At 33.8% G+C, this 14,202-nt stretch overlaps 1 protein-coding gene across 2 annotated transcripts in view; it reads right to left on the reverse strand.

The window, feature by feature from the left end:
- Positions 1–14,202, reverse strand: part of CSMD3 (CUB and Sushi multiple domains 3) — a 759,152-nt gene that overhangs the window by 249,302 nt on the left and 495,648 nt on the right. For both annotated transcript variants that reach the window (XM_074886756.1, XM_074886745.1), the window contains 2 exons: positions 7,100–7,256; positions 2,814–3,005 (listed from right to left, as the gene is read on the reverse strand). In XM_074886756.1, coding sequence (XP_074742857.1) covers positions 2,814–3,005; positions 7,100–7,256 — 349 coding nt within the window. The remainder of the gene's footprint in view (positions 1–2,813; positions 3,006–7,099; positions 7,257–14,202) is intronic.

The raw sequence follows: 14,202 nt of genomic DNA on the forward strand, positions 1-14,202 counted from the left end.
TTTTATTTTGATTAAACATCATTTAGTTGAGAGATATATTACCTTATGATCTGTGAATTCCATGACAAAATATAATTGAAATGCTACACTTGATGGATTTTCTCACATAATAAAAGCAAATTTGCAGAGACAGGTGGCCTTTCATATCTTTTTTAAGCATTTTGCCAATCTGTTAATCCCTAAATACTCTTTAAAAAAAAAAATTCATAATTATTCAACTCAGAAGATAGCATAATCCATTATTCTTCCAGTAGAGTAAGGATATAAATAGAGTACACTATAAAGAAAAAATTACTCACTGACACACTGAATGAAATTTAAAATTAATTGCATTTCACCCAGGACCAGTGATCAACTACAAGTTTATAATTTCTAATTTTCACAGAGGATAACCGGTTTGTTTTTTTATTATGATTTTTGAACATTCCTTCTCTCTTTCCAGTGGCTTATTTCTGCCTCTCCAACAAGGTTCCAGCTCTCCAGTTTTTCTGGTTGCCGAATCAGCTGTGCTAGTGGTGACTTCTCAGAAAGCAGCACCCTCTCAGGTTACAGGCAGGAGTAACAGAGTATTTCAAGAGTATTTCAAAGCATATGCAGTGATCCTTAATTAACATGAAAAACCAGAAGGTATGTGGAATTCAAGATCATTATTTACAATTGACATTCAAAAGCTTTTGATTTCTTAGGCTTGTCTACAGAAAAAGCTTACTTGTTTTAATTAAAATTCTTTTAAAATCTATTTAGCCAAAGCTATGCAATCCTCAGGTTAGGATGGATACTACTGCTGATACAGACAACAGCTTTACAGCTGTTTAACTCTTCTCTGGATGCAAGTAACATGTTTTACTACTTGCCTATGGAGAAATACCTAATTGATATAAACAAAATCAATATAAATAATTTCTAAACTCACTTAAATGACACCATCTACGTACTTTTGTTTGCTTAATGAAGAGCAATGCATACAAATACATGATATTCTGAACGGGATGGATAAGTAAGTAACCTCCCTGTAAACAGCAGAATAATAGATATGTTTTGAATAAGATTAATTTAAAACTCAAGAAGCTTACACCACAGATTAATTCACATTCTAAATAGATTCACCTATACAGAACATCTTGGAATAATTATAATGTAGTTTTCATAATGTGTCTGGTGTCAGTGCAAAACCTAGGTGTTTAATTTGTGTAATTTTTTGAAAGATAGAGATTTGACATGGATGGTTTACCAATATTGAAAAAAAAAAAAAGAATATAAAACCTTGAGTATATGCAGCAAATTATCACTTTTAACAGAGGTCCAGATTCAACTCTAGATTTCAGTATGTTGAAATTTTTTGTTCAGTTATATCAACTCTGAATATAGCTCACTTCCTAATACAGAGGTGGCCAACCTGTACCTTTTGAGCTGTATGCATCTATTTTGGAGAGGAACCGCTGAATAATTAAATCCAGGGATCTTCCTCCAAACAGCCTGTCATGTAGGTAACACATGACAACAGTGTTCAACTCCCATCTGTGAGCTATTCTAGCGATCCCCTTCCAGTAGACCATCTAGATTTGAGTTATATTAGGGTTTGAATATTTGCTTAGAATGTGAGAAAGTTGAAGCTCCCACAGTTAGTGTACATAGTTCACAGTACCCAATATAGATAATTAATACAAAAAAGAAGGAATAACAAACATATTTACCTTGGTCTGTTTATAACCAAGAACTAACTCATATAGGTATCTGAGTGTTACTACAGTGATACAACCTATAATTTTTAATCCTTACAATGGAATTACAAATGTAATTTGTTTTTCAAACTTTTAATTCCAACTTTCTGGGCACCTTCACATTTTGTTTGATCTTTTTGTTTCAACTTCCATCTTATTCTTTGTACACCTCCTACTTGCTACTGGCATGTTCCAACACCATGTTTTCCCCCTAATTCTTTGGTTTCATATATCCTAAATGATGTGGAAATTAGTTAAGGCTTATCACAAATTTTGGACTTAAGCATTTATTCCCTATTTAGTCTAAGAGAGCTGTTCAGTTCTTATTTGTTGTATATTTTTCCTAAATGGGCTTTATGTCTTGATGAAGTTATGCCAAAATACATTGTCTTCTGTTCAACTTAAATGTAGGCACAAAGTACATTTCACCCCATGCTTCCCCTAGTCATTCAATCCCAATTTCATCTAAAAAGAGATGAAAAAGGAAGAAAATTCCTAAAATATTTAAGTCTTGTCTTCTTTTTGCTCAGGAATTAAGCCTGTAGGGACCTGCACAACTTATAAAGTTATCATAATATTGTAATAAAGGGTATAATATTGTGTTACTCATCACAGCAACATAACAGAAGCCAAGTGATGAAAATACGTCTTTATCTCTTTGTATCTTTAAGTTTTTATTTTAATTGATTTTGTAGTATTTATATGTAAATACATGAAAATTTTTCTAGCTTAATATTATTTATATAAAATTAGAAAAAAAAATACTAGTTTTACAACCCCTCGTAAAACATATATGCTCCCAGCTTTCTGAATAAGCTGTCTTTTTATGTTGACTATTTGATGACTATAACTAGATTTTCATGTATGAGGAACTTCAATATGCACAAATGTTTAGTAATTACTTTTTTTATCATAAGAAAACCAATACCACTCACATAGACTTAGACCTATGCAGACAGATCTGTAAATGTAAGTGTAAATAGATCTGTATAATACATATCAGATTTCACACAGATCTAACAATCCTTACAATTTTTTTCTTTCTTATATTCAGGTAATAGTTTAAGTAAATAAAAAATAAGAGTCTACTACCAATACATGATGGCAGAGGATAGTCCCATGCCCTTCTTTCTCCAGTCATACACTTTAAAAGACTACTTCCATGGAGTGTGTAACCTGGATTGCATCCATAAATTATAGTGCTTCCAGCAAAATGGCCTTGGTCACTGATTTTATATCCAAACTGTGGCACACCAGGGTCCTCACAATGTGAAAGTTCAAAACCTGTGGTAGGAATAAAACATTGCAGTTACAAAATCAGATACATACATTAATGAAATCAAGATTTTCTGTTTTCCAGTGGAAATCAAGCATTTTCAGACTACATATAACAAGATATTTAAGGTTTCTTCTCTGCTTTTAAACAGTCTAAGTAGGATAACTGTCTGTACTCGTCACTTAGAGCATACAAAATAAACTGTGTCATAACAACATTTTTCCTAAGAGTCCAATTAAAGACTGAGAAGGAAATTCATTATCATTATCAATCAGTTCTAAAATTATATGATAAATTGTAAAATGGCAGTTACAGTGACTGTCCATTTACTTTGATGACAATCTTGTTTGTGAATATACATTTAAGGGCTCATAAACAAAATTGCACAGTAGATTTGTTTGTTGTTACTGAGCACAGTAGCACCTATGGCACCAAAGAAATACTGTTATATTCATCAATCCCTACCATAACCCTGTGTTTAATAGCTTGTAAATTTAAAAACCACACGCAGGAAGCAATGATAATGATGATATAAAGAATTCAAGACAAACATTTCAAACACTTTGGAGAATTAAGAGATATGGAGCAAGAAGAAAACAAAATGACTTAAGCATTATGCAGAAACAGGAAAGCGTGTTAACATTTGGGGAAACAAACTGTAATTTGGTGGAAAGATTTTCTATTGGGAATAAGGTTTTCTGTTATTAACCAAGAAGCAGCTTGAAACCTCACTTTGTTCAAAATCAAATGTATTTTATCAATATCAAGGTAAGGTAAAAAAGGCACTTTGTGTCAGATTTATATTCCTACATGTAGGTGACATGGAAGCAGATGAAGGGTTTTTCATATCTTCATTGTTCAGTGATTTACACAGCATTTGTCCATCTGGTCAACAGTTGGTAGCCTTTCACAATCTCTCCTCAGGTACTGAATAATTACTATCAATTGGTTGAAAAATGGTCATTATTTTATTTTACAGACCAAATGCTGCAGGTTGGATAAGTCTGTTTGCTCACATAAGGAAAATAAATAGGTGAAATTCTGTATCATTCCAATTCTTCCTTCAGCCCATTTAAAGTCTCGCTGAAATAGCTCACCTCCCGAAGACCCTCCACAACCTCCAAGCTGAAGTTTTCATATTCCTAGCTAAGCTATTGTTTCCCAGTATGGACCATACTGCAAAAGATCTAAAAGAGGCTAATGTGAGTCTCAAATGAAGCTTTTTTAATATTGCCAGTTTCGATACTTATTGACCAGTTAGAACTTTCTGTCTTCTAAGAAAATTGTTGATCATACTGTGTGAAAAGAAGTTAAAGCATGTCTTGATCTCTGAAATGTCCTCATGTCTGGATGGCCTGCTTATAGACACACCTCCAAAGTAGATTTTTTAACTGATCACTTCCCTCTTGAGAGTGAACATCTAACCAGATATCCACACAGGGCTGGCAGTTCTGGCACCCAGACCAAAGGGAAAATTGTACCCTTCTGGAAAAGCACCTCATAGCTAGGGGCATAGTGAAGGGGATCTAGAATGGCAGTAGTTAGATATTTTAGGCAACTGAAAGAGGATGAATCCTCACACAGTGTCCCTGAAGACACAGAATGTTTCATTACATCTTGTGGGGATTTTATTTAGTGCTTAAAAGCACCAGGGTAAGCCCATGGTACTCTTTGAAGGCTTCATGGTCTATGCAAAACAAGTATTAGCTGTCTTTCCCAAAATGAAAAATGGCCAGTGGGTGATGATTAGTGGCACAAAATGTAGTTGTAGGCCAGTAACTAGTGGTGTGCCCTAGGAGTCAATAGGGGGTCAATCCCATTCAACATCTTCATTAATGATCTGGATGAAGGAGAAGAGTGTACCCTCAGCAAGTTTGATGATAACATGAAACTAGGAGTGGCTGGTATACCAGAGGGTCATGCTGCCATCCAGAGTGATCTCAACAGGCTGGAGAAACTGGCCAACATGAGCCCCAGGAAGTTCAACATGGAGAAGTGCAAAGTCCTGCAAATGGGGAGGAACAACCTCATGCACCAGAATATGCTGGGGAACATCCAGTTGGAAAGCAGCTTTGTGGAAGTGTACCTGGGAGTCCTGGTGGATGCCAAGCTGAACATGAGCCAGAAACGTACCCTTGTAGCAGAGAAGGCTAATGCTATCCTAGGCTGCATTAGTAGGCATGTTGCCAGCAGGTTGACAGACATGATTCTTCCCCTCTACCCTAAGCACTGTTGAGGCCACATCTGGAGTAGTGTTCAGTTCTGGTCTCCCCAGTACAAGAGAGATGTGGAGCTAATGAAGAGAGCCAGTGAAGGGCCACTAAGATGATTAGGGGATGGGAGCATCTCTCCTAAAAGTTGAGAGAGCTGGGACTGTTCAGCCTGGAGAAGAGAAGGCTCAGGGGGATCTTATCCATGCCTATAAATCTGAAGAGAGAGTGTAAAGGAGATGGAGTCCATAAAGTGCTGTGTTTTAGATTGACTAAACCAGTGTTGATAACAGACCAATGTTTCTACTATTGTTGAGCAGTACTTGCGCAGCATCAAGTTCTTCTCTGTTTCTCACTCTGCCCCCACAGCAAGTAAGCTGGAAGTGGGCAAGAGACTGGAAGGGGACGCAGCTGGGACAGCTGACCCCAGGCGATCAAAGAGATATTTCATGCCACATAACATCATGCTGAGTCATTCAACTAGGGGATAGTCTTTCCAAAGGGGCTGTTTCTCAGAGACTGGCTGGGCATTGTTCTGCTTGTGGGAAGTGATGAGTGACTGACTTTGCATCACTTTGTTTTTTCATCTTCTCTTTCCTCCCTATCTTTATTTTGACCTGTGAGTTTTTCTCAGTTGTTCTCTTCCAATTCTACAAATATCTACAAAAGAAGATTCAGGCTAATAACTCTTCAGGGTAGGAAAGTGTGTTCTGTGAGAATGCCTGTCTCAAATGACAGGAAATGTTAATGATAAGGTTCAAGTGTTGGGCTTGCACGTACCTATATAAGTAAGAAAAATTAAATACCTTGACACTTACATAGTAACACAGCACTGGAAGGCCTATCTTTAATCATAGGGTATAGTCCTATGCTATCACAGGCTAATACATAGTATAATTATGCAACTTTCACCTGAAAAATAATTACATACTCTTGTAGTATCTTGAAATATTTTCCTTTCATTATGCTAGACTTATTTTTATTAGAATTAGTTTTAAAAACATGATGGAGAGTTTTTGAAGCATAAGAACATTTTTTGAACAAGTGAAAATGATTGATTTAAGCACAGGAAGAAAAAAGGATTTTAGCAGCTACATTGCAGAATTACCTTATAATACTGTTCTGCTTGCTAAAAATTCAGTTTTATATAATAATTCAGTCATGATAAAATAATTATACACTAAAGAAATCATATACACTACTTGTCAATAGACACATGTAACAGTCATATATATTTTCAGAACTTGCCACTTGATAAAATAGATATGTATTACTATTTCCTGTATACCCTCTAGGCCAGAGATCCGAAAAGGTTTTTCCTCTTCTAATCTTTATAGTTTAATTTTGTCAGTCTATATATAGGTAAGAAGTTTTTGTTAGGAACCTTTCTTTTCAGTTTGGTTCCAAACTGTATTATTCCAAACAATAATCCAAGATCAGAAACTGCTAGTCTAAGGCAAAGCTGGTATCAGACACAAGTTTTAAGATGGAGAATGTCTTTTACTTATGAATTATCTACATGAAACAATGGGGTTTGGTTACACATTTAAAACTACTTACACTTAGATATTTTTATGTGCTAATACAATTAATTGAAAATTTTTTCTTACCTTTTCCAAGACTGAAAAAAACTTCAAAATAACTCTCTAGGAAAAAGACAGTGGTTTAAGTATCAACCTATGCAAAGTACTGTCAAAACAAGGCTTCAGTATCCTACACGTTTTGGATTTTTGAGGTACAATTATGAAACTATATTATTTTGATGAGAGATGAGTGATTTGCCTTTGATTTTATCATTATTTGTCTTTTGACTGCCTTTTCATATTATGAGCAAAGACTTTTCGTTCATTTAAGATCGTAAATCTATTACTACTGTTGTCTCAGATACTTACTGGTATACACAAGCTGAAAACCTTCATCAGTGCCCTCCATGTCTGAGTTAAATTCCAACCACAAATGATTTGAAGTACTACTTAGTGTCAGGCCTCTTAATGATGCCCCAGTATATGCACCCAACAGGTGAGCAGTGTTGTCTTTGCCATCATAGATCTGTAAAACAAATGCAAGTTTTACAGTTATGAAGAAAAAAAATGAGATCTTTGATTTACAGGATAATTCTGTACATCTCTATTAAGAGGGAGGACAGCTCTGTCAAAGGATATCTATTGCCAGTCAACCTGGATTATTCTTTGGATATGCTGTTTGCCTCTCTTGAGCTAAGCTGACTTAATTGTGGTGATTTTTCAAATGCACAATTTAAAATATGTCAGTTCCATTTTTGCATAACAATGGAAGTGGACAGAGGTGCCATATCAGCTCAGTGTTTTTAAACCTGTGCTTTCTCTTTTACTGCCAGTATTGTAATGCTGGTCACAACCTATCAGCAAACACCTATTTTGTGTAGCTGTGTCTGCCTCAAGTCACTGAGGTGGTGTAATAAAAAAGCTCACATCTCCCCAACTTTGGATTGTTAAACCAACATCTGGGTTGTTTTTTTTTTTTTCTTTTTTATGTAAAGAGAGGTTCAAATATTACTATAAAGTAAAAGGAGACTAGGAAATAAAATAAATCAAACAACTGCTTCTGTAAATTGAAGGAGTATGTAATCTATATGTAAATTGAAACACAGCAGTTTTATTAGTCATTTTTCTTCAAGAGTTGTTCTTTTCCATATTTGAAACAGAAACTTCTATCAGACTATTAAATATATAGAACAATCTTTTAATAATTCCTAGCAAATTTCCTTACAAGCTTGGCTGCTTTAAAACATCACAGGTTGCTGCATTCCTATCATTCCTAAAAACAGTTAAACTATAACTTAATAATAATTACTAACCCAAACACTATGTCATGTAGGATTTATTTAGTGACTTCTACAGTAACTAAAACTTTGGTAAATAGATTTTAAGAAAAATTTCCCTTGCAAATCAATAAATTGATCTCTGAATAATTTTCAAATTGCAATATAGGGAAATTCTAAAGTTTTAGTAAAAAAATAGGGAATTGTCTCCAGTTCTAAATAAGATCTAATTCTATTAACTTGTAATTAAACCTTACATTTGTAAACAGGAATTTATACCACAATGAAATTAAAAAATACACCAGCAGTAGTTGTAAGGCAACAAAGTGGATGTGAACTATTATGATGTCTGTTCTCCATCTGTGAGAATGACTTATACACATAAACCCTATTGTGCAGAAATCCTCATCTCTAGCAATAACAGAGACTTTACATTTAATGATCTGTTGAAATAAAACAAATAAGCCATTTCTAGCTATCTCTAATGAATAAATAATTGTACAGCAGTTTAAGAAGCACAGCTAAATGACTTGGCATCATTTTTTTTGTTTGTTTTCTACTGATCAAGCAAATAAATTCCAAGCAAACTTCACACTTAAATGCCAATGTCCTTAAATGGAGTAAAAATATGAATTTAAAGAAAAAAAAAGTGCAATTAATGCTTATCAACTAAAAAATAATTTTTTTAAAAATATATAACAGTATTAAAATGGATTTCTTAATTTTATTTCAAACTTCTTTAAAACTGTACTGAGATTAGTAATCAAGTCAGTAAAAAAACAACAGAAAATTAGTTCTGAGATGGACTTAGTCTTGCTCCGGTAACTGAAAGAAAAACATCCATTCCAGGAGAATTACTGTTAACTTATGGAGATATTTACATCATGACAGACTTAAAGAAAACCCTGTTTAAATTTGATGCTCTTTCTCCTAATCTCTCCAAGCCACTTATTAATAATAACACACAAGTTTTCAGGATTTATTTTATTTTTAAACACTGCATAAGAGTAATCCATTTCCTGCTATGTGTGTATCACTTATACTTAACCAAAGGAAGCTAATAATAAGTTATACCAACTATTCTCAACATCTCACCAGAACTTCCCATAAGCCACCTCATGATACAAATTTTCTCCATGTTAGAATTTCCCCACACACATTTTATGGCCAATTTTGTTAACTGTCATCTCTCCAGAGTTGACACTAATACTATTTTATGGGCTAACTAGCTGCCCCACTGTTAGAATACTTCTAAGTCTATATTATTTCTATGAAGGAACAAAATTTAAAGTACCCTAACACTTCTGAAACTTTATGATTCTTTAAGTAGGAGAACTGTATTTGGAGAAGATGTGATTCATCTGAACATGAAACTGAATTTTTTTATTTTCTTTTGGTTGCTGACTTACAGATATTCAGAGTAACATATAGTCCTCTTCTTCAGAGTGGGATCTCCCTTAGGACAATAAATGGATGTGTATTTTGTAGTATAATTCTCAATTTAAGTCATGTTGTCATTTTTGTGCTTCATTCAAGTTAATGGGCACTAAATAGAAATTTCTAGATGTAATTTAAATTATACAGTTTAAGTTGCAAAGTGGTAACAGCCTACATTCTCTTGTGAGATTTGAAGAACCAGCATTTTCTTTCTAACGTTCCTAAAATAGGTGGGAGTTTTGCTAAAGATTTTGAAATTAATAATTCAGCTTCAGAATTTGATCCAGAAGACGAGATTATATGTGAATTAAGGTAGTACCATTATCTTACTTTTAATTTAGGAATATTCTTTCTTACAGGCCTTGCCAGCACATCTGGATTTATTTCACATGGGTGCTAAATGTATGGCCTGAATAATATAATGCCTGAACATGTCAGTGACAAGATATTTGGAAAACAGTGGTCCATCCTTATCAGCTATTTAAAGACCTGTTCTGATAAATGATTAATTCATAAAGAGGAGCAAAGGCACAGAAAATTGCATTTATGTCCTTCATATCGCAGTGATATTTTGAAATGTTATAGGGAAGGATGCTAATAGTGAACACTTTAGATAAATATGATTTGAACTGATGTAATGTTTAACTTGGGGAAGACAGGTTATGTTTGCATTTATGGCTACAGAATATATAAGACTTCCTAAGCTTTCATGGGGTTCCACTATCAACAAATTTAAATGGAAATTGATGGTCTTGTTTCTGCTAACTTATTTAACTCCATAAAATTTTAGCAAGGGAATATTATAAAGTGAATGTATGAAATCTGTGCATTTTAATCAAACTATTTTTGAGATTTGTCATTGAAACGTAAAAGGCATATGGATATGAAGATCTGTGCCTTTATAAAGAGAAGAAATAACATAAAATCAGCATCTCAAAGCTGAGGCTGTCAACACCCTGTCAAATGTATCATTTATATCGCATGCAAATAGAAGCACTAATATAAAGACAGAAAAGCACCCATATGTTTGGTGTGGGGTTTTTTTCCCCTGTATTTATTACCTATTTCTCACTCATGTTTTCAGGATGATATTCCGGAAAGATTATAATAGCAAGTGTGGAGATTCTTAAGAAGCAAATTAGCAAAGCCCCCAAACATTACCTCCTTTCAAGGTCTTTGCATAAAAACCCTCAAAAACTGAATCATGCACACATTTCAAAGCTGGCCCACAGGTGAGACGGCAAACAAATGCAGTAAAACTGAAAGCTCCATATTTTGCAAGAGCACGAAGAGTGCTGAGCCAAGCCCAGGATAAGGAGACCCTTGATGCCAGTTCTTCTATTTGGTTTATTGACGCACCATTACCTGCCTGTTGCTGCACTGAGTGTTTTAGTAGAAGGAAAAGAAAGATTGCTCTTTGCATTATCAAAAATAATTCTTAAAACTATGTTATTCCACATAGTTGCAAACTCATCTGGCCCATCAGCTCTCACTCTACATACTGCCAAGCACATAACCTACTACAAAAGGAAAAAAAAATCCCCACAAACAACTGATATTTTTTCCATGTCAGTCCTTTTCATACTTGGTGTTCCTTTCTCTTTTGTTTCAGGTTAATTTATGGAAGCTGCCTGCAGATCTTTTCAGGGCAGGGGTTTGGTTTTTTTTAACATTAAGAGAAAAGTATTCAGTAATTAGTATCATGCATGCGTACATTTTTATTTATGTTGATATCTACTGAAAATAAAGAAAATAATCATATTATCTTTGTTCAAGCTTCAATTATAATAAAAGATACCTTTCCCCCCAGTAAATTAGAAAAGTATATTAAAAAATCTTTGACATACAAGAATACTTTCTACATTCAGCTGATTTCAACACCAATGAATTGTTCACCACTAACAATGGACTATTCAGGCAAGTAGAATGGCAACTCTGTTCCTTTCTGTGCATATCAAAAGGGTTTGCTTACAGCTAACAGAGACTACAGAGTTTACAAGCCAAACTGGTGAATGGAGATAAAAGCAAGGGAAAAAATGCAGGTAGAAATGTTCTCATATTTGGAAACCATGTATTATTTTCCCCTGCCTCCCACAGAGGAAATTTACTCTAAAAATTTTGTATTCTGGAAATGTAGTGCACAAATTCAGTTATCAGTACAATTACAAAGAAAGAAACAATTGTTATACAGTTTCTGAGATTAATGGATTTGCATATAGTGACTGTACAGATCTTAAATTCTTCATATGCCTTCATGAAACTTTCATGAATATTAAAACAAGATGTGGCACTACCAAGAGCAGGTTATAGCCCTGCACAAAAAAATAAAAGTAGACACACATATATTTCTTATATTTTCCAATAAAAACCAACCAGCAAAACAAAAAACCCACATACAACATTAATGTAAGTAGCCAGAGCACTTACATCAAAAAGATAAAAAGAGAATTGCATACTAAATGAAGCAAATAAAAAACAAATTATATGTTCTGAAACCTTTGTTCTATACCAGTTCAGAATTGATAAATGGGAACTCCTCCTTCACTGCCTGGGGAGTAACAGTAAGGGTGGTGATTTCTTTGCATTAAATATGCTGTTTGCCTCTAATGCTGTATTCCCAGTCCAGCTGTTTCATTGTTTCAATCACAGTGCTTGTCAGGTATAAATTTGATCCATGGTCAGTTAATTCATGTGGTAAGCAGTAGACCCCATGACTTGATTAAATAACATATCAAAAATTTAGTAGAATATTCAGTTTCTTTATTCTTTGAATGGAATTTTATCTGAATAGCTCTAATAATCTAAAATATTAGCTGATAGAAAAAGTAACACAAAGTACATGATTAACTTCTTTGTCAACATTTTAATCTATCAGTTCTGAAGAACAGAGATCCATTATCCATTTCTTAACCAAAGTCTGTAGCTAAAAAACTGAGCTTTAATTATGAAATAATACAGGGTTGCTTTAATTGTGTTTGGGGAAAGGAAGTCCTGTCTGGAAGGTGTTGTTTAAGTATTTTGGTTTTCAAATGGTGAATTCATTACCCTCCCTACTTCATAGTTAAAAGGTAACTGTCACTCACTATACATCACTCAGCTGTTTAGTATAAGACTGGATGATTATTTATTTTTTAACTCAACTTCCTTCCATTGACATTTTTCATTCTAGAAGACATCATTATTCTTTACTTACCTCAGATATTTCTTAGACTTTGGTCAAGGCATTAATATTTATATACATTTACAAAGTAGTGGTATATATTAGATAGATGTACGCATTTGTTGACTATTATTGATTCACTTAAAACTAAAGTATAATCTTAATGTCCTAGTCCTGTAGCCAAATGCGTATTCTCCAAAGTCAGCAAAACAGGCAAATCAAGCAGTATTTTCTCTTTTTTCATTTTAGCTACAAATTCTGCAAAAATAAAATGAAGTGTCTGCAAACTTGTCTTCAAAGATGTTTTACTGGGATTAATGTAAATCGGTCTAAGAGAATACAGGAAAAAAATGTGGATAACCAAGACTACTTTCCTTATCTTGAAGATATTAATGATAAATACTAGGCATATTCCCAAGTCAATCACACACCAAATCTTCCACTGATTCTTTTTCAGCTCCTGGAGATAAGCAGTAATCAATAATAATAGGGACCAACTTCAGAACTGGTTCCATGAGAAAAGTTTTGGAATGTGCGACTGCTTCTTTATATTTCCTGAAACAAACCTCCTTCTCAAATGAACACATCAAAAAACAGTCTTATGGGATTAAGACAATTTGTAAGAGCTTCAACTGAGAGATGAGGCAAGAAAAGACACGATGAGTTCCAGATATAATTCCTTCCCACAATATTAAACGTCAAGTGCCTCTGTCTTGCTACAATGAAAGATAGGCTGAAAAAAAAGTGATAATCATAATAAATAATACTTCTTGTATTTTTTTAATAGATTTGGGGCTATCTTCAGCTCATTATTATAATTCAAGACTGCTGATCTGAAAAACACTTTAATTACTAGATACTACTTTCACCTAATAGACACACCTGCAAAACACAGCAAATATTTCTGCCAATGACATTTACAGCTGAGTGGTGGCCTCCCTCCATTTATAATTAATTTGGCATTACTCTTAAGTTCACATTAATTGAGTAGCAATATTAAAGTAGAATTCCATTTTATAAGCCTCTGAGTTAACATTTTCTGGTTAAACATCTGTAGTGCACATGGTTGGAATGGCACTTGAGAAAACTTAAATGCATGGATCTTTTTAAAATTGTATGTGCATTAAATGATTAAGGAAGAAAAAAGAAGAAAAAAGTTTGTCTTGATTTATATTCGTATTTATTTATATTTATATAAAAGTTTATATTGCTGTAACTGTATATAACTGCAGCTCCCTCCCTCCAGTGCTATGACTTTTACACTAAGATAATAGATTTGAAAGGTTTCAAACTAAAAACTCTTGAGGAAAATGCAGTTGTATTCTTTGATTGGATGAGCATAAAAAATGTGGACAGAAACATTAGGATAGTGATTTGGATGGATAAGGATTCAAATTCACATGACCTGACTCAAATCTTATGATTATTTTGGTTAAAGATCTTACCATAACTTCACTAATTTTTCTGCTTCATTAAGAAATTCCAAAACCATTAAAATTACATACTTGCACACATCATCTGGATGTTTTAACATTAGCTTGAATAACTGGGGAGTTTTGTTTGGTTTTCTGCCATGCTATTTATAAGTTAATAAATAC

Source organism: Strix uralensis, chromosome 1 (genome assembly GCF_047716275.1).
Source record: "Strix uralensis isolate ZFMK-TIS-50842 chromosome 1, bStrUra1, whole genome shotgun sequence".
NCBI classification, from domain to species: domain Eukaryota; kingdom Metazoa; phylum Chordata; class Aves; order Strigiformes; family Strigidae; genus Strix; species Strix uralensis.